Consider the following 21,115-nt stretch of genomic DNA (forward strand, 5'->3'; position numbering starts at 1 on the left):
ATAAAAAAAGAACGCTGAGAAAGCGGGCTTGCTTTGAGAGAGCTAGTTTTTGCGGCCTCTGAAGCAGTTTAGACGCATGGCAGCATACGCCACCTGGAAACACAGAATCCTTCGAAACGTTACAACAGCGTTTTTTTAAACGTGATCTGGGCATTACGAACGCTACGGTTATTAGAGAGTTTTGGCTGACCGTTTTCCCGTTTTCTACGCCCCGCTCCGGTATCAGCGGCCCGCTCGGCGCAAACGGAGCCAATCCTGTTCGAGGCCAAGTGCGCCACGCATGCGCAGTGGCGCTCCCGCTTGGTATCGGAGCGGAGTGGACCGTGAAAAACGGTCAGCTAAAACTCGCTATTGTAGGCTGCAGAGGTAGAAAAAGTAAGCGGGGGAAGAGGGGGAAGACCGGTCAAATGCCTTTTGATGTCGATGTGGTGTCACAATGTAGATGTTCAATACCAACGACTGCGGAAAACGTATAGGAACTTATCAGCGTAACGTACACTAGACTAGATACCCATTGCGCTGGTAGTTAAGTCTCTGTATTTACGGGTTTATATCTCCAGGTAGCCTTCATAATTCCTAAGTCACCCTTTACTACCCGCCTTGAGCACTGCTTCGGGACAGAAAATTCCAAATTTGCCACTAAAGACACTCTAAATAAAACTGCCGCCTTGCACTGTGGCAAAATTTTCTTAATCAACTCTTCAAAGTATTGAAGCAGCTCTCCCAGCCCCCTCACGGGACTCTATACAATTCCGGCCTAAGCCCAACTTCCGCACACAGCAGAAAATATGACGTGCAGCTTTCATGAAGGCAATAATTTTGTTAAACCAGGGAGCCGATTTGAATAAAATATGTTACAATTACTATAATGGTTCCACCTAACAAGGAAACACGAGTTTAAGTTTGAGGCTTGTTCATCTTGCGGGGTTACAGTAAATTTTCTAACGTCGCATCTAACGACCAAGGCCAGTGATGCCATTATAATTTGTGATCATGGATTTCTAGATTAGGTAACGGGCGTGTTCAGCTTTCGGAGTCACTGTAAATTATCTGCTGTCGCAGCATTTGTTCGTTAGAACAAATGTTGCGATACTATTATAATCAATGTATAACTAGAGCGCGTAAAGCGTAGGCATTGTCGAGCTAATATCTTGCTCTTCTTTTTGTAGCAAGCCCTCCGTAAGTGCGGCGAGAACTTGACGTAAAAACCAACTCAAAATATCGTTTTCACCCCTGAAAAGACATATGCCCATAGGAAGAAATTGTTTATAGCAGCTTTATAGTTAGCATTGCTTATTATACGCGCCGTTTTATAGCTATATTTCAAAGTTACTTAAAACGTTCTAATCTAGACCATTGAGTCTATCTCTTTAAATTGCCTTGAACAACAATTCTCGTAACTTCTATTATTGAGACATTTTTAAAGAGAGGGCACGCCCACATGTAATAAGTTACACGTTCAACGAGAATTTCAGCTTTAACGCTGCCGGATCGTTTCGCGACAAACCAGCTTAATTATACAGCAGCAGAGGTCAATATAAGGCTCTCGTTATTGCTGCCGAAAGATGTGCCAGCTGCCAAAAGCTATTCTCAGCCGTATCTTATAATTAGCCCGTCTAACGCCCGTTCCTACTTCCTTCGCTGTCTTCTACGACATTGTTTCCTCTTTTGCAATGATGATATTCGCCACTCACCAGCGGTTCTGTGAGGACATCGCGCACGTGCTGGTTTTAGCTGCGTCGCGTATGTTCCGCGCCACCGCGTGCTAAAGTAGTGTTTCCCAACACGTGGCCAGTCGTTAGCTGCCGGTACGTGACGTCACACGAAGCCGTTGTCCCGTACCTACCGGCCCCGAAAGCGTTTCCACAATCAATCATGTTTGTGCACGCTTCACCACGTCCCCGCTGTAATGCTGCTCGCCGGGGCATGGCGGAAGTTTCGGCGAACCAGTATTGCGTTCGTATTTCCGGGATTCCAGAGCCGTATTCGCCATGCTCTTTCGACCCACCTTAAGAAGTGTTGCCCTAGCGGGCAGTCGTAACCAGAGAGTCAGTCAACACTACTTTTTCAACCCAGCTTTAGGTTCGTATCACCATCGTATACAACAGGGACTAACTCAAACATTGCCTGCATGCGTTGAAAAATGCATTTCAACGCCTCACGCACTATAGTTACGTCGGGAAGAGACACCCTGAAAAGTTTTCTGGCATATCATGGATGCATTAACCTCCAGAATCCTGCGGATCATGCGATCCTGGTCGCTCTTCTCACAGCGGACAATAGCATGAAGCCCAGTCTTGAAATCAGTGAGCAGCGGAATAAATAAAAGCTCGTACGAGCGAGCGCGTGCTAGAGCGAGTGTGAGTACATCCATCCCTTTCACACCCTATTCCGTGGTCATAGTAATAGCTTACATGAATGTAGCCCAGATTTTTTTATATCTCTTACCACCACTATGTTAACTCGTCGTTCATCAATTCATTCAAGCGAGCTAGTTTTTAACGAACTCGACAGCCGGATATACGCGCTGGATTTCATGCTGCAGCTTCTTTTCCGTTGCCCACTCAAACTCACCGTGCAGCCTCCAGGCGCGCCTCCAGCGCAGCATGGTCGGGAGGTACTTGTGCGCGGCCGGCATGTCCACGTCCCCCTGTGTTATGATCATGCGACAGTAGTCGTCGTCCTCCATCACCCGCCGCAAGTCCTCAGCGTAACATTCATCTGCATTGGAGTGCACAGCACGGAAAGAAAAAGGAAGAGCGGAGGGGGCGGGGGAGAGAGAGAGAAACATGTTTATTTGGCCTTCTGTAGAGGCTTCTGAAACCCGAGACCTTTGCCCTCTGTTGAGAGGTACAACTTCGCCATGTAAATATTGCCCCTTCAATAAACACTTTCTCGAATGAAACCCGCATCTGAGCTCTTCTCAAGGAACAGTGTCGCGAGGCAACTGTATCAGCTTAGGGTTGCCGTGGCAAAGCCCTTAATACAGGCTTATGAATATTTGTCATTTAGAACACGAATTAAAATTCGCATTGTATTCGCCAGAGCTTATGATATTCTGTTAATGTTGGGTCATGTTTCTGGGCCTCTGGATGTGAAAAGGTTGAATTCTGGAGGCACAAAAACCATGTGCGCGGGGGGCTATTCGTTCGCTCGAAGAGGAAACTGCGTGCGAACGTTGGGAAACTTAACCCATCTAAATGAAGGGTTCTTTCTTTCTTTTTTTTTTACTTTCACGGTACTGCTTCACCACACCGCAGCCTCAGCGGCAACGTCATGGCTGCGCTACTCTCAACGGCATTTGATTTTGCAATCAATGTTAGCCGCCATGCTGAAGGAACTCATCATCGCCTTTAATATGTTGTTGTACCCTGTTGGACGTATTGCTACGATGCAGCCGCTTTTTCCGGGGCAGCTACGATGATTGATTGATTGTAGGGTTTAACGCGCCGACGCAACTCAGGCGATGAGGCACGCCGTAGTGGAGGGCTCCGGATTAATTTTGACCACCTGGGGATCTTTAACGTGCGCCGAAATCTCGTACACACGGGCGTTTTTGCTTTTCGCCTCCATCAGAAAAGCGGCCGCCACAGCCAGGAATCGAACCCGCGACCTCGTGCTCAGCAGCGCAACTCCTTAGCTACTGAGCCACCGCGGCGGGTACAGCTACGATGCGTAAAAACTTATCTTTGAAACGAAAACGCCGGTATCTTTGTTGAATTAGTGTTAAGGTAACGTCCTTTTTTTTAGTTCGGTTGTATGCGTTGCAACTGAAAAAAAAAGCAAGTTTTTGAGGTTTACGCGATTGAAAAAACGACATTGGGGGCTCATCATTTCCAGGCATATAGAAGGGAATAGAATTACAATACCGAATTATAATACCTCACAAGGAAATTGAAACGGTATGGGAAGGCACCTATACCACGACACTGGCCGCAATATATCCCAGCAATCGACAACGCCGTCTCCCCTAGCCATACAATAGGGCCAGTACCTGCAGTTGATTTAGCGGCGGGGGATACACGGATGATTTGTCGCGTAGGCACAGTTTGGCGAGACTATAAAGGCGTGGGTGCCGTGGTAATAAATCGAGCAATAATTTGTGGATTTACGCAACAGGCCTGTTTAAAAATCATTTCGAGCGGCTGCAACAACAAATAAGGTTAAAGTCAAAGGATGCGACATGTGCCTCGTTATCTTGGCTGTACGAGTTGGCACCACGCGAAGGTCGTTTCTTGTGAATTCGTATATGGTTGCCAATTTGGAAACGATCACAACATCAAGCTGGCGGAAAACACTCGCCGATCCTCCTGGTCTGTGAAATTCCCTTGGGATAAAATAATGTTTGAACTTTTCAATGTACGTACGCGTTGTTCATAAGGTCCCAACGACAACGGCTAGGATGTTGTATATAAGTTGTGGCAGACCAAGGAGCTAGCGTCTTAAGCTGCCTTTAGGCCTGCACGTCTTCACGTCTTTAACCAGATGGGGCGCTTCGGAAGGCGTATACCTCCGGCCCAGTAACGTCATGGTGTGATTCCAACCCCCTGTACGGCCGCTTGTCACGTATTGCATTGGTAAAAGGCCTTTTTTTTTGTCACAGTATGTGAGCGGCATAATTCAATCAGCCGATTTCTGGAAATATTTTCTGGCGCACGTAAAGTTGCTCAGTCCGTGAAAGTAAGACACTTTTATCCCCCCATTCATTCATAGCTTCCGAATGCTTTCTATTAAATATGCGGCAGGAACTGCGCACTGCGCACCGTAGCAATAAGTACAGTAATACCAGTAATACATAGTTAATTCGAACTCGGATATCTAGAAATATCGGTTAGGTCTCTTTCTCGCCGTGTATTTATTTCACATAGGCGTCATGAATTCGCCCCCCTTTGTCTCGAAACATTTTTTCGGGGTACCACGAATATCTAGAAATGTTTGCAGAGAGGACACAAGGCAAGGTCCGCTACAGGCAACAGATAAGGTCTCGGTGCGAACGCTTAGCTCCCACTACGTGCCGAACGCCCTCGTGAACGGCAAATTTACGCGGAGTACGCGCTTACGAGGCCGATATTCCCGTTACCGGAATGTTGTCCGAAGCCTACACCATTGAGATGGCTGTGGATGACGCAGCTGATTATGCGGACGACGAGGAGCGTCGGGAAGCGCCTACAACGGCAGAAACAATAAAGAAGCTCCGCCTGCTTTGCAACAAGTTAGAACGCAGCACTGGCGACCAACAGTTGACACGATGCATTGAGCAGCTTGAGAGCGCTTTTCTAATATTAAATACGAACGCGAAATAGTCGCGCGTAGCACGCAGTTCTTTCTTCCGCAATAATAAAATGTTGTTTTTCCTGCAAAGTATTTTGCCCTTATTACGAAAAATCTCCTGTGCAGTGGAGCTTTTGTTACCAGCGCTTATATCAGTGACCTGGCCACAAATTTTCCGCATTTCTCTTAACTCGAAACGCCGCTTATCTCGAAATTTTCAGCGAATTTTGCGACTTCCAGTTAACGAGGGATTACTGTATATTATTCAACCATTCGCACTTCCGGCCACGTCCCAAACACAGCCTTCCCGATTCTTTACGTATTTAACCATTTTTACCCACTTCATCCTGACAAATTTCACTACCGTATGGCGCAGGTGATGCCTAAGTAGGACAATGATCAGTTACAGGCGTCATGTGTTAGTCTTGAGACTTCCAACGTAGCTCTGGCATGTCATTCTTCTATCGAGCCAGCTAGTCTACTCTCTTTCGTAACTGATGTCTCATTTCGGCGGTATTGTCAAACATACAAAAACTCCTCCCCACGAACCCTCAGGATAGCTGCCCACACAGGGATTGCCTAGGAGCTACGAAGAGCCCAGGATAGAAATACCGTCTTGTTTACTGGCTTGGTCACTGTCAGGCCCACCGGAAGTTAGGGGAAATTACTGAGGCTGAAATTCACAGCACCCCGATGCGTTCATCCCACAAACATTTTCCTGACATACAAGAAACCCAACTGATTTTGAACTGCAATAATTGGGGCAAAAAGGAACAAAAGCAGAACACGAGGCTGGAACCTCCACGTGGGATTTGCACCATCACGGTTATCCTTTTGGGGTGACAAATGCCTGCATCCCCGCTGTTAAAACTCGCTAACGTCTCCCGGAACGTACGGCACTCAAAGTGATTTCTTTCCTTTATTTATTTGCCCGATTCTTGAGAGTGTAGTGGGTTTCATATCAAATAACGTTGACTTAAGAACATGGCACGTTACTGTTACCATTTACTTGTCGGTTTTGGTGCCTCCCTTGTAGATTTCCGCAACTTAACATTCTCTCGTCGATTTCCCCAGCATTATTACCTTTCTCCAACAACTAAGAAGCCAATTGGACACTTTTGTGACAAGACTAAACAAGGGCGGGTGTTATGAAAATCTGGCAACCGCGAAACGTCGGTCCCTAATTGCTAGATAGACGAGTCAAGCGGTGGCAAACACCGCTTTTTTCTTTCCACTCCCAGTTTTCCCCGTGAAAGTGAAATGGATATTGATTGATTGTATGTGCTGGCTGCACGTAGATACGCTGCAGTTACAGGGTAAAAATGGGAAAGCAAGAAAGACTAATGTTTTTTTTTTACTCCTTGGACGATGCTTTTCAGGGTGTATTGATTTCAGTATTGCTTGCTTTTTGTCACGCTGTTATGTAAAGGATGTCTAAAAAAATGAATTTTCAGTGTTTTACGCACCCGAAGATACTCCATGGACTATGACGCGCGGCGTATTGGATGGCTACGGATTATTTTGTGGCCACTAGAGTACCTCTAAAGTGCAGAGAAATCTCGACACACGACAACTTTCGTTTTTCACGTCCATTAGAAATTTCAGAGATCTGATGGAATTCTTTTTTTCTTCAAAGTCACCGAGAATATTCGAGCTAGCAGGCGGCGATTGCCAGTTCGTCCTCACATTCTCATCCCGACACAGCAGACAACATTGAGAAGACATCAAAGACACCCAGTGTCCCATCAGACTACCCCAGTTTTACTCTGACAAGTTCGTGAATCCCAAGTGCAAGTTCTGCGGAGTCGACAGAACCGTGGAGCACATGGTCTGGCTCTGCACTCGCAGCTCGGGCGTCCCGCCAGCCGCTCTACCGGCACCCCTGCTCGGCTTTCATCCTCCCTCAATTTACGGACAGCACAAACAGACGGCTCAAACAAAAGCCACCGCAACCAGCACCATCCCCTTTCCCTCTCGTCTCCCTCCTATGCCTTGAAGGCTTATCCTGGACAGCCCCTCCCTCGAGGACCATGCTCCTGTTGGTCGGCAGAGCCGAGGCCCCGTCCACGGCACTCGGATTCCCCCGAGACGGAGTCCGGGCCTCCTCTCCCCATCTCCTTTTCCCTTCTAAAAGCCAATAAATAGCGTTTAACCACCACCTTCCATTACAGAAACGGCCATCGCGGCTGGGCTAGAACCCGCAGCCTCGGCACGAATGGAACGACGCGGATGTCGCTGAGCTACACGGCGACAAATTCAAGTGGAGTTGGGTCCCGTCAAGCTGCCTGTGACGCGCTTTCTGGCCTTCGTTCCTTGATTTCCTTCCCGTTGCGATGTAGATGCTAATAAACCTAACCGGACCGACCCAACCTCAGTTTCAGAGCTTGCAGTGACGAAGCGGGGAATGAAAGGAAGGCAATAAAAATATGGAAATCCATGACTGTAAAGAGTCAAGTGCGCTGTAGAGTGCGAACTTGGACGACTCCTTCCTTTCTCCCACACCTGTGCAAAGGTAAGATTCATTCGAATGACGTCAAAGAGCGACCCCGCTTCGCCAAACGCTGCGGCGGACGTAGTTGCTAGGAGAAGAGGGAAGCTGACGTCTCCCCCGCGCTGTTCACGTCTTCCGCTTTCCTCGAGAACAAGGTCGGCTGAAGGGTCTCGCTGAAAGAGAGATTGGCCGCTCCAAAGAGGGAAACGCGTATTTCAAACGTGTCGCGATAAGAGGGGCCTGTTTATATTTGTTTTGTTTGCTTTTACGCTGAGGTTGTTGCTTATCCGAGCCAGAAGAGAAAAAGTAAAATTCCCGCCTGAGTTCTTACTCTGCGAAGGAGCCCATGGCAAAGAATGCGCCGCGAAGCAAAGGGCTGTATGAAATAATTTGTTCACTGTCATTCACTGACGTGCACAGAAGACTTACCGGTATCACAAACAGTTTCTTGTTTATGACAGAAAAAAAATTGAAAAGGGTCACCCATCAGTGATAATGGCCTACAGCGATAGTAGCTTCTGACTATGTAGTAGCTTCGGGCTATGGGATTACGTAGGTTTCCCGACAACGAAAGTGTATGCTGTACGACCTGAAGTAATGGTGTTAAAAGGGGCCATGAAAACAAAATAAAAAAGTTTGCTTCATTAAAAAGACCGTTTTGTCCCGATAAAAATAATAACGTGGCAGACGTCACACAAATAACGGAGATAATTAGCAAAACAGGTGGAGCAGTGGCGATTCCGCAGCCACTCTCCGGCAACTGTTATGACGTCACGGAATCTTATTTGTGTGGTTGCCGGCAGCCGACGTAGGCCATTGTCAAGAAACATGACTGGGCATTTTATTAGGGCCTCTAGTACCGTTTTATCGTATCACTTCAACGCTGAAGGGCAGTTAACACACTCATAACCATGTTTTTACTGATTGCACAGATTAGGACACTGTAGCGGAAAAATTTGGAAGTTTTTTTATGTTTCTTGCATTACTTCGGTTACAAAAATCGTATTTCGAGGCTGGAATGGGGCTGAGCGAGTTTCGAAAGGCTAGTTCTTTCAACCTAAACAAAGTTGTATTTTTCGTCATGGCCCCTTCATGACAGGGGCCCAGCACTAGCATGAGCTCTTAGTGCACACGGGAGTGCACGGCTTTCCAGATATACTACCTAGGTATTGCGTCTAACTTATATGCAAGGTATATCGGTCAAGTATTATATACAAGTCAGACATTATATCCGCCCCGCCATTTGTGGGTGATCTCCCGCGTAGGTGTATCCGCGAAGATGTGTAGAGCAATCGCCTGACTGGTTCTCTACGTGTGTGTCTGACCGACTTTCGGTGCAATCTTAGTCCGTCTGCTTGACCGCACTGCTATCGTATGTCTGAGTACCGTTGTTTCCTTAATTTTTGTGCACACGATTGCATTAAAGAAAGAATGGCAGTGTGCTTATGATGCACGTTTCAGAAGGTGAGGGGCCTGTGTCCGGCCCCAAATACTTCCAAACTGGCAGAGTCGTTTAGTTTTCGTGATCTGTGCAGGGCCACGCATTCGCCGTAAAACCGGCTACACCCAAACAGAAATGGACACACGGCGACAGACTCACAACAGGAGCACTCCAAGATAGAGCACCCCATGCCATGTAATAAACCATACCGACAGCTGAAGCTTAACACACCTCGTTCGTGTGAAAAGGACACACTACCTGATTAAAAATAGGTGTAACAATTTACTTGTAACAGTTAGATGTAACCTCCAATGTGTATTACGCACAAAAAAGGATGAAACAAACTTTTGTGTGTGCCTTACTGAGCAACCTATAGGGGACCCAATAGCATTGTTTAAACGGGAAAGGATCTCAGGAAATGAAAACCAGTGAAAGGAGGCAGGTCCGAGGCAAGAATGCGCAAGAAAATGCCCTGCGGGTATCCGAAATGGGATCCAACATAGTTTGAGGTTGACGTAAACTGATGAGGTTTTACACGTCTTCGAGGGAGTGGTTACACTGTCTGCATTTGTAGCGCGTCGTCTTGTCCCACCGCGTTTGTTTCGCTTATTTGTGACCTCTGCAACTAGAACATTACCAAGCGTAGCTTTAAATGATATTCATGTTCTCTAAACATGAATGTAAACGGATCATGCGCCCGGCGCGGTTGTCTTCTGTGGCGAGACACAATAGGCATATTGGTTTACGTTTAATTCTAACAAAACTACCTTAAAACTTGTATTTAGAGCCCTCAACGCAATTTGGCGTTTTCAGGACTGGAAGTGCATTAAAAAGCTACAGTTTCGCTTTTTATTTTATTTTTAAGAGAGTATAGAACATATTAAAGGTTTGATGCACTTGCTATTATAATCCTCACCTACTTCTTGAAGGACATTTTCCAGGGAACTGACCTGCATCTCGCAATAGTTAACCGAAACCTAAACGCGCGTTGGAGGTTAAGAAGTTTAGGGAGCGCGAGTGAATTGCGACTTACTCACGTGGATAAACTGAGGGCTTATTTTCCGCGGAACAGACGAGACACGGAATAGGCTTTCAGAGGCCTGCTAGTTGGTTGGCATCGGTGTTTGCTTTCTTGTCGGCCCATTCGTAATTATGCAGTTGAGTTCCCTTTTAGTGCCGCATTAATCCTTCTCTTTCATCCTGAATTTGTTTGTTTCTTCTATTCTTGCTTGATTTATTTTCTTTTTTCTTCTGCAGCGGAGACAGCTGTCATTGGGCTAAAATGACAGCAATAGGTTGTTGTTATTCGTACCAGTTTTTAGCCTTCCTTCCTTCCTTCCTTCCTTCCTTCCTTCCTTCCTTCCTTCCTTCCTTCCTTCCTTCCTTCCTTCCTTCCTTCCTTCCTTCCTTCCTTCCTTCCTTCCTTCCTTCCTTCCTTCCTTCCTTCCTTCCTTCCTTCCATCTTTTTTTGAATTTATCTCTTACCTACTTTCTTGCTCTGCCTCCTCACTTCAGTCTTGTTTTGCTCCAACCCTCTATATTTGTTTTCTGCTGTATACACCTTTCGGACGACTAGCGCACTGTTTGAGTTCCATGCGTGTTTGCTGCTTTCCTGCCTTTCCAAGCCAATCGCCGGTGACTCACTTTAATTCTCCAGGCGTTTTCTTTGGTTATGTTCGTTGTCTAGAGCTTGAAGTGTACGTCACTTTTAAATGCCATCGAAAGGCGCGCCAATGTTGTCCCGCACAAGCAGTGCTCTTACCTCATGCTCATCTACGCACTTTTCCTCGTTATTCGGCGTCTGTCCGTTCGAGCAAGGCTGACTGACATTTGCGCAGCCTTGTCCCACTTGCAGGCGACGCCGCGAGGGCCCCCAAGTACGCCTGACTGGAGAACCCTTAAAACTGCTTCCAGCCTCCAATGCAATGTCAAATATGACACTGCCGCTGGTTGAAAGGAAATGATGCGGGATGTTTGGCGGGGCTTGAAAACACGTGAGATTTGAAACGAACAGAATAGCGGTGTCCTCCAGAATGAATTGCCCACCACCCACTGCACTGTGCGTGCACCTAGCGCCCGGTGCACAGGCCTACTCTACACCGAGGCTGTTCTTTCCTTCTCGCTTCTCTCAGGCAAAAAAGGCATCGCTTATTACATTCGAACCTCTGACTCTGCGCTTAACACCGAAGATGGACCAGCCACTGCACCACCCCTGCAAAGGATTTTCTCCTAATAGTGATGCATTCTGGCAGCTGCCATCCATCCATCCATCCATCCATCCATCCATCCATCCATCCATCCATCCATCCATCCATCCATCCATCCATCCATCCATCCATCCATCCATCCATCCATCCATCCATCCATCCATCCATCCATCCATCCATCCATCCATCCATCCATCCATCCATCCATCCATCCATCCATCCATCCATCCATCCATCCATCCATCCATCCATCCATCCATCCATCCATCCATCCATCCATCCATCCATCCATCCATCCATCCATCCATCCATCCATCCATCCATCCATCCATCCATCCATCCATCCATCCATCCATCCATCCATCCATCCATCCATCCATCCATCCATCCATCCATCCATCCATCCATCCATCCATCCATCCATCCATCCATCCATCCATCCATCCATCCATCCATCCATCCATCCATCCATCCATCCATCCATCCATCCATCCATCCATCCATCCATCCATCCATCCATCCATCCATCCATCCATCCATCCATCCATCCATCCATCCATCCATCCATCCATCCATCCATCCATCCATCCATCCATCCATCCATCCATCCATCCATCCATCCATCCATCCATCCATCCATCCATCCATCCATCCATCCATCCATCCATCCATCCATCCATCCATCCATCCATCCATCCATCCATCCATCCATCCATCCATCCATCCATCCATCCATCCATCCATCCATCCATCCATCCATCCATCCATCCATCCATCCATCCATCCATCCATCCATCCATCCATCCATCCATCCATCCATCCATCCATCCATCCATCCATCCATCCATCCATCCATCCATCCATCCATCCATCCATCCATCCATCCATCCATCCATCCATCCATCCATCCATCCATCCATCCATCCATCCATCCATCCATCCATCCATCCATCCATCCATCCATCCATCCATCCATCCATCCATCCATCCATCCATCCATCCATCCATCCATCCATCCATCCATCCATCCATCCATCCATCCATCCAGTCAGTCAGTCAGTCAGTCAGTCAGTCAGTCAGTCAGTCAGTCAGTCAGTCAGTCAGTCAGTCAGTCAGTCAGTCAGTCAGTCAGTCAGTCTGTCAGTCAGTCAGTCAGTCAGTTCTTTCGACTGAGTTCTTTAAAATTATAAGTTGTATTCTGTCAATCGGGCGAGAAAAACAAAAAATAAACGCTCAGGGTTAGTTCCATCTTCGATTACGTTCTGAATAAAATAGATAACATCGCAGGTGATTGGTGCACAAACACACACTCCCACACCCACACCCACATGCGGGCGCGCGCGCACACACACACACACACACACACACACACACACACACACACACACACACACACACACACACACACACACACACACACACACACACACACACACACACACACACACACACACACACACACACACACACACACACACACACACACACACGCTCACGTACACGCACTCAGGCACGCACGCACACATGCGGACACACGTATTCTCACAAACAAACACACAAGCACTCCTACAAATAGACTCATACGCTCACACGTGCGTATTTCCCAGGACAACGCGATGTTATCCGCTTAGCGTCAGAAGCGGATAAGACGTGCACCCCTAATTACACGTTGGAATAATAATTCATCTCAAGAACAATTAATATTGATTTTTCGCTACCCGACCCGTCTGAGTTCGCAATCAGGAAAATGATCATAATTGAGCTCCGGAAGAAGCACAGCGCTAAGAGTGTGAGCGAGACATTTGTTAAGCACAGGAAGATATAATCTTGCAGACGGTTGCTTCGCAAAAGCAGTGCCTTTTCCAAACTGTACATACGCAGAGCATCCTCATATCACCCAGTGTAACCACGTTACGCGTCCGAAAGAAACAGGAGGATTACCGCGTTTGACCGATTCTAACGCGCTTCCGATTGTAACGCACAGGTAAGTTAAGTTATGAAAATTCGAATAAATAATTTGATGCCGGCTCTACGGCACAGATGTAAAATACATAACAGCCCGAACCTGCAGAAGACCTTTTATTTGACGCACGCATATGTAGCATCAAAAATGCGTTGAGCTGTTGAGCTCAACGCGTTAAGCTCAACTTACTTATCCAGCCTCTGCTGGCATTAAAAAAAAAAAAAAAAAACGGGGAGCACCGGAAACTGATTTCCATTTTGATCCAGATTGTAACGCGCACGCAATTTTAGGGGCTACTTTGAGCGAAAAAAGGTGCGCGTTAGAATCGTGCAAATATGGGGGGCGGGATACACCCCCGCGAAGTATCCAGTTACCTTCGAATATGTAACGTCCTCAAATGAGGCTTGCAGAGCAGTTCTCAATCGCATATCATCAAACAAACTTACACCCTCCACCCCCTCTCCCCCCTTCCTTCCCCCTTATGATGTGGGAAGCCCCGAAGCACCACACGTCGATGCCCTACGACGACGGGGTAGTGTTAAATTCAGAACGGCCATGCTGGAGTTCTTGTGGCACAACAAAGAAGCAACCGCTCTTCCCGGTGCATCTGTTCCGCCAGTTACCTAAAATGACTATTTATCGTCGATTTCGAAACGTGTTCCTTATGTATTACTAAGACTTGAAAAAAGTGGAAGACTGTGCTTCGGGGGCCGACGTGTCATCGCCCATTTCCTAATAATGTTGGGTTTGAAGATAGACACTAAAAGCGCACATTATAACCGTTTTTGTGGAGTTTCGGTAACGACACTTAAGGAGCACTGGCACGTACTGCCGACGGCAACTGAGAGACTTCTGCTAAAGTTGTTAGGATGCATTGAAGTCCGGGATAGTGGAAGTTCATGGCGCTCGGAACTACAGACTTATTAAAAGCCGCCTCAATAGCAATACACCAGTAAACAAAGCCGTTTGGTCCGAACGAGTGGCGTAAGAAACATTTAAACGGTATCCCAAAATTTGTTGCACTATCCACCTTGACTATCCACTTTGGCCTTTGTGGACAGATGACTATCCATAAGTCATATGTCCACACAGGTCAAGGTGGATACGGATGTGAAGGTGGTCCCGGTGCGCCCTGACCAAGTGTTCAGCGGGAGCGGTCCTAAATTGTAGCTGATGGACTTAACTGTCGCTCCTCATATCGCTCTGCTCATCTGCCATTCTCTCCTCTTCGTATCCGCGTGAATGCCACTTCACTTCCAGGAGAGCCCTCCTGATACTGTTTTTTATGAGGAGCATATCGTGGTCCCTCTACATCATCGTAGTCATATACGAAGGATACCGGCAATGGTTATGGCGATGAGTCGGGATGCATGTGCGGAGTGTGTTGGATGAACAAGCGCACGTTCATCCGATGCAACCTTTTCTTATCCTGTTGCTAAGTGATGCATGATGATGATGACGACGAAAAGGTTGCGCCGGATGTAAGTACGTGGTATCCAACACACTTACGCACATGCATCACGTCTCATCGCCATAACCATTGCCGGTATCCTTCATATATGAATACGATAATTTTGAGGGTACCAGTAGGTCGGGACTTACGTACGAACATATAGAGAAATGTTTTCTTGGAGTCAAGAGCGCGTCAAATTCTATAATAAAGATTGGTTGCAGTTAGGCGCCCATTCTCCTGCTCGTGTTTCGCGGCCGGGTGGACACCTAACTGGGGAATACAGCTCTCGGTAAACGGCCAATTTAACTCTGTTTCGCTAATTAAGTTGAAATTTCATCACTTTTGGCCAATGTATTTATTGAACGTAGGAAATTTTCGGTCACTTAGTAAAGAAATAATCCTACACGAGATTACTATGGTTTAAGTTGTCAGCTTTCGCAGGCGGAGGAAGCATTATAACTATAGCCCTGTGCACGCGGAACGCGCACCCGCCATTAGGGGACATAAGCGACCATGCGGCACAGACAGGCACCGCTTATCTCGTCAGCGTTATCGTCCCTCTGGACTGCTGTACGTCATTTATGGTTGATGTACGCCTTCAATAAGCCATGTGTGCGCAATCTTTAGAATTCCGTTCCCACGCCCTGGAAGAACAAATTTGGGCAGGCTCTATCTTGATGTAGAGTTGCTCACTTTCTTGGACAACCAACAAGACTGGTGCCTATTTTAGATGGTTCCGATATTCTTCATGGGAAGCAAGAAGTCAGTAATTTAAAAACTCAGCGCCTCATAGGTAATTAGGCAAATTGATGCAAATACATAGTTTGTATTCCCGTTATAAAGGAGCGCAGTAAACATATATGGTGGCAATTGTATACGCCTCACTGCAACTGTTTGTAAAAAAAATGTTGTGTGTATGACACCGGCTGGCGAAAGACGTGTTAAATGTTTCTTCTTGTCGAAAGCTATGATATCAGTGAATGCTTAACACTAAACAGTGTGAGCCCATTACGAGTAGGAACTTTATAACAACGGTCCGCGCAAAAAAATAATGTAAAAACTGATCAGATGCCAAATTTCTGGTGGAATCTTTCTAGTGAGCTGTTTGGATTTCATGGGTGAGTGCAGTGGCTCGCGGGGATGCCCGTTCAGTTTCCCAAAGGACCATCGTTGGCATACGTCCAGCGTCCGTTGAGCCCACGTACGGGTTCTGCGTAGTGACGTTCCGAATCCCATGAAATCACGGCCAACGTGAATCACTTCCGGAAAAAACAAAATACGGCAGTACTGCGCCAACGTGGAGCGGGCAATTGTGTTGTCCAAAGTGCGTGGCGTACGCCTCCGCGCGATCAAACGAAAACAACTGTAGGGAACAAAGGCAGATGTAAGTAACAAGAAATCGATTGCCGCACACCATTTGCATGCGAAGTGGCGCACAAAAGTCGACATCCTGACGAAGGACAATCCCAAGCCTCCTCAAGCAATTTACTTCCCAAGCTCGTCCTACAGCCACAAGCCTACGGTGCTCGCAAGAACAAGAATGACGCTAGAGACCGAACAAACCTAGTCGGTAATCACGCGTAATCAGCGTTCCACTCTATCACGGGTTCTCACCGTATCTCTCCGTCCACTGCTCCAAGCGGTCGCGCAGTTCCTTGATGTTTTCCTCGGTCACTATGTCCCAGTGCCGCCTCTCGTTGAAGGCGTCGTTATTCAGCAGGTACGGCATCGTGGAGTGTGACTGCTTGTTTTGATCCGAAGGCGCCGACTTGATTGTATACCTGCAGCGGAAGCCGGTGTCGACACCACGAGAGCCCACAACTACCTGCGACCCCGCAGACTCCAGAGGCGGCACGGGAACAAATCGGAGGACGCGGCACGCGCTCACACTTCGATACGCGCGCACTTCTCCTCTTCGGCCGGCCCTCCCCTTTGGTTTTCGCGGCCACGTGCGTCACGTCACGAGCGGAGCGGTATTCCCTCCCGCCCAGCGCGTTCTCGTATAGACCCCTTGCATATAGTCGTCGTCACGCTGCCGTCGTTGTCCGACCTTGAACGTAATTAATGCGCCAAGAAAGCATTCAGAGTGCCTGCCCGGCTTCGGAGAGGTCGCGGCGGGGGGCTTCACGTTCGGAAAACACCTTTGGAAAATAACAGTACTTGGGTTTCGTGGCCTTGCTGTCAGCGGTCCGTCGACCTATGCAGCACTCGGAGGGATTATATAATGAGGCGTTCGTATGTAATTAGTGTGTTTTTTGGCTGCCATTGTTATTATTTGGTGATTATTTGGCCGGCCGTTGCCGTTAGACGTCTTTGTGAGCGACGAGCGAAGCTGGTCGAACAGGCACATTTTACTGCTTCTCCGAATCGACGAACAGACAGGCGGGGAATGCGGGCGAGAAACGCAGCAATGTTTATTCTGAAAGAAGGAAAGCAACGCACGATTTAGAGCTGTGTGATTAGCGGGAGAAAGATATACCTATGAACCACCACTCGTTTTGATAGTTCTGCCGCCACGTAACAATATTTGCTACTGAGAGGAGAAACGTTACGAGGTGAAACTACAGTAAACACTAGTTAATTCGAACCGCAAGGGTACGCCAACTCAGTCAGAATTATTGGACGTTCGAAATAGTAAAAGTGAAGAGAAACAACGGTATACTACGATTGGGAAGCAGTACAGGATGTGTTGACAAGTTAATTATGGTCCCTAGAAAGATTTTCTAGGAGCCATAAGTTAACGCTTGAAAAAGACCGTGATTGCAGCCTACCTTTTGTCGTTGAAGGTTGAAGGCTACAGCTGGCATGTCAACATTGTTCAGTTCATTGGCGGCAAGACGTAGGGAACGCCCATGAAATCAATGTTGCAGCTTTATAATGCCCTATTCTTGGGCTACCTATGGTACAGCCTTCCTGTATTTACAGGTACATGCCGCACAAATATTCAGGAACTGCAAGGAATACAAACGCAGGCCTTCCGAACTTGTCTTGGCCTACCACGGTGCACATATCAACAGCTGCAACCATTGCTGTGGCCCGTAATCACCTTTTGTACACCTACGTGAGAATTGATACCCTCAAGGCGCATTTCAGACACTTAACCAGACTGCCTGATCATCACCTTGCGATCGAGTATGCCATCGGAACGCCCCCATTCATCTTTCGCAAAGGTTGTAGCTGCCCACGCCCCTAGCATGCCATCCAACTATACGCCTGCGACGAGGCCGCTGCTCCCACTTTGGTGTACGATGCAGCCACGAGCATTCCTTACTATTTCCAGGCTTAACGAAGAAGCGAGATTGCCCAACGCTAGCACTATAGCAGCTAACTCTCATCTATCTACACGAGCGATACAGTCACCGCACCCATATTGACACCGATGGCTCGGTAACAACCTCTGGCTGCCGGCGCCGTGGTTATACCACGATTGTCGATTACCACGGAATTCAAGATAGCCCATCCCACCACTTCCACGGCTACAGAACTTACCGCCATCCGTTGCGCCCTTCACACCATTCAGCAAGCCTCATGCCGAAGGTCCATGGGCGATCTTCTGTGACTCCAAGCCTGCGCTCCAATTGTTCCAGTCAGCCGTCATGAACAGCTGCTCATGAACAGCTGCTGGCCGAGATCAGACTACTGTATCACCATGCTGCTCAAGCGGGTCATGACATTGCCTTCTAGTGGCTTCCCAGTCACTGCGGCATTGTCAGCAATGAAAGTGCGGACGTTGCCGCCCGCTTAACACACCAAAAGTCGGAGACCATATCTATTCCATTATCCAGGACGGACGCCGCTAGGACTCGGCGCAAACTTGCCCGGGAGACCACGATAGCCAAATGGACTACCTAAGAGTTCACGGGCTCCCGTAGTCATACCCTGGACCCGCATCTTCAGCGTCCCGTTCTTGTCCGTCTCTGGCTTGGAGTCGTCTTCACAAATGCTTACTCCCATTGGATTGGAATGGCAGACAGTGAGGCGTGTGCAGTCTCTGACACACCGGAGGCCATACGCCATCTTCTATGCAAATGTCCACGTTTTTCATCGGCAAGAAGGCAACTCTCCTCAACTTTACGGGAGCTCGAATCTCGGCGGCCGTTCTCTGTGGTGAAAATCCTGGGCCACTGGCCTTCACTATCATCTACGCACAAGGCGATAAAAGCGCTCCCGTGCTTCTTAAAAACAACGAACTTGCACAGAAGACTGTAGCACAAAAGGCTACTTTCTATGAAGTCAATGAACTCTATCGTCTATAGTGTCGTAACGCTGGCCACACCTCTTTACGCTCTGTCCTTACCTTCCCCTTCTTTTACTGTTTTCGTCTTTTCTTTTTCATTTTCCCCCTTCCCCACACGTAGGATAGCAAACTAGGCCACAGCCTGGTTGACATTCCTGCCTTTCCTTTACCTTCCTTCCTTCCTTCCTACAGTTGACATTTTTTTGCTCTAAGCAAATGTATAGCGGAAGGCCTCCAATTCGCCTTCTCCAAAATGAAGAAGGAACGGGCGACAAACAATGCCGTCATGACTTCCGAGCGGTCTGCCTCTCATACTACAGTAAAAGTTCGTTAATTCGAACTCGAAGGAGACCTTAAAATTGTTCGAAATTATCGGAGTTCTAATTAGTGGGCGGGCACTAGAATGAGTGGAAATCGCGCACACTGAGCGGGCAGAACACAAAGACGCCACCTCTGAACTCGTTATCGCGAATTATGCGCTACTGCGCGTTTGTGGCAGGTGATTTTGTAAATAATGTTTCGAAAATAATAATGGCATGCCCCGAAGCACTGGCGCCGGTGGCTCGGCGCCCTCTGTAGAAGCGAAATAAGCTGTTGCAGGAGCGTAGAGCGCGCGCCACGCTGTTGTTTTTCTGTTTGGTTGTTTTGCATATCTAGTAAATTTTGTTTGGTTTGCATTTGCAAGACATTGTAATCACTCTGGGCCGACTTCTTCTGCGAGCTAGGAGCGATGGGAGCCGGGGGATCATAGTGCGAATTAACCGTTCGGTATACCGACGAGTTCGATATTAGCGGGAGTTTTCCCCCATTGAAATATACAGGGCTGTTCCGGGACAATAGCGTGAGTTCGAATTAACCGGAAGTTCGAATTAACCGAGTTGGAATTAATGAGATTTTACTGTATTTTGTTCTTCGTTCTCGTTCTCGTTGTCGGCATTCGCAGCAAGAGGCTCTGTACGTTGACCCGAGATAAGATTCTCTCACCTGTCAGCACACCGCACACAACTGCAATCGCGTCTGATTGACATAGTCTCCAACACCCGCCATAGGGGTGAAGTTTGGTTTAACCCAATTGTACCTTTTCTCTGCCCTTTTCTCCTTTCAGGAGGCGACAAAGCCTCGCATGTAAGCAGCGGGTGACATCTCTACTGTTTACCACGAGTCCAGCAGTAGCCGCAGTGGCGCCTAGTTCAAATTACCTGTTGGTTGGTTGGTTGGTTGGTTGGTTGGTTGGTTGGTTGGTTGGTTGGTTGGTTGGTTGGTTGGTTGGTTGGTTGGTTGGTTGGTTGGTTGGTTGGTTGGTTGGTTGGGTTCCGCTAGATGGAACAGACGGCTCGTCCAAAGGACCTGTTTACATTTTCTCAGGCGTCTTCGATGCATCGACTTCGGCTGTCTCGGCGAGCTAACTGACTTTGAAGCTCTACACGACACTTGAAGGTCGACAAGACGCCAGCTACCTGACCTCGTGCTCGTCCGTAGCGTTCCGCCGCATGCATGCACTTTCTCGTGGCGCTCGCCGCTACAACTGCGTGATGCGTGTGGACGCTCCGATCCACGTACTCGTAAAGGGGCCTTCGGGCAGCGGCTGACAGATGGCAGCGCAACGACATCTCGGAACGGCGCCGAGCTGGACGGGGCGTCATGCGGTGGCACTTGTTTGCACGCGTCGTTCATCCGGTTGTTTGTTCTCGGCTTCCGTTTTTCCTCGTTCTCGTCCGCTCTGACGCGGCCCTCTAATGATCGCTGGCGGAGATGGCCGGCCGGCATACTACAAGTTGCGGGTGCGTTTAAGCGCTTCGCTACGCGGAAATGGCATTCAAGTCCTCGTACCTTCTCTCAGTTGTAAACTGACGGAAGAAACTGACCGTGCTTTTTACACACGGAACGCTGAGAGAGGTGCAAGCGTTGCAATAGCTGTATATAGATCTCGTCGATGTTGTTGTTTTGGTGCTCCCTGAACAGCACTAACGTAACACAATACAAATTAAAGGTAACGGCACTCGATGGAAATTCGTGGCTGAGTTTCACACCGTTTGTGAGTCCGCAGTAAAA

General features: G+C 47.9%; 1 protein-coding gene across 1 annotated transcript in view; it reads right to left on the bottom strand.

Annotated features, from left to right (window-relative positions):
* Positions 1 to 16,725, bottom strand: part of LOC144169432 (motile sperm domain-containing protein 2-like) — a 40,500-nt gene extending 23,775 nt beyond the window's left edge. Inside the window, exons 1-2 of the mRNA XM_077698583.1 lie at positions 16,441 to 16,725; positions 2,575 to 2,721 (exon numbers count right to left, since the gene is read on the bottom strand). Coding sequence (XP_077554709.1) covers positions 2,575 to 2,721; positions 16,441 to 16,555 — 262 coding nt within the window. The 5' untranslated portion in view covers positions 16,556 to 16,725. The remainder of the gene's footprint in view (positions 1 to 2,574; positions 2,722 to 16,440) is intronic.
* Positions 16,726 to 21,115: the final 4,390 nt, after the last annotated feature.

The sequence above is a fragment of the Haemaphysalis longicornis genome, unplaced genomic scaffold (genome assembly GCF_048455015.1).
Source record: "Haemaphysalis longicornis isolate Haplotype H1 unplaced genomic scaffold, Haemaphysalis longicornis Haplotype H1 scaffold_2, whole genome shotgun sequence".
Taxonomy (NCBI): domain Eukaryota; kingdom Metazoa; phylum Arthropoda; class Arachnida; order Ixodida; family Ixodidae; genus Haemaphysalis; species Haemaphysalis longicornis.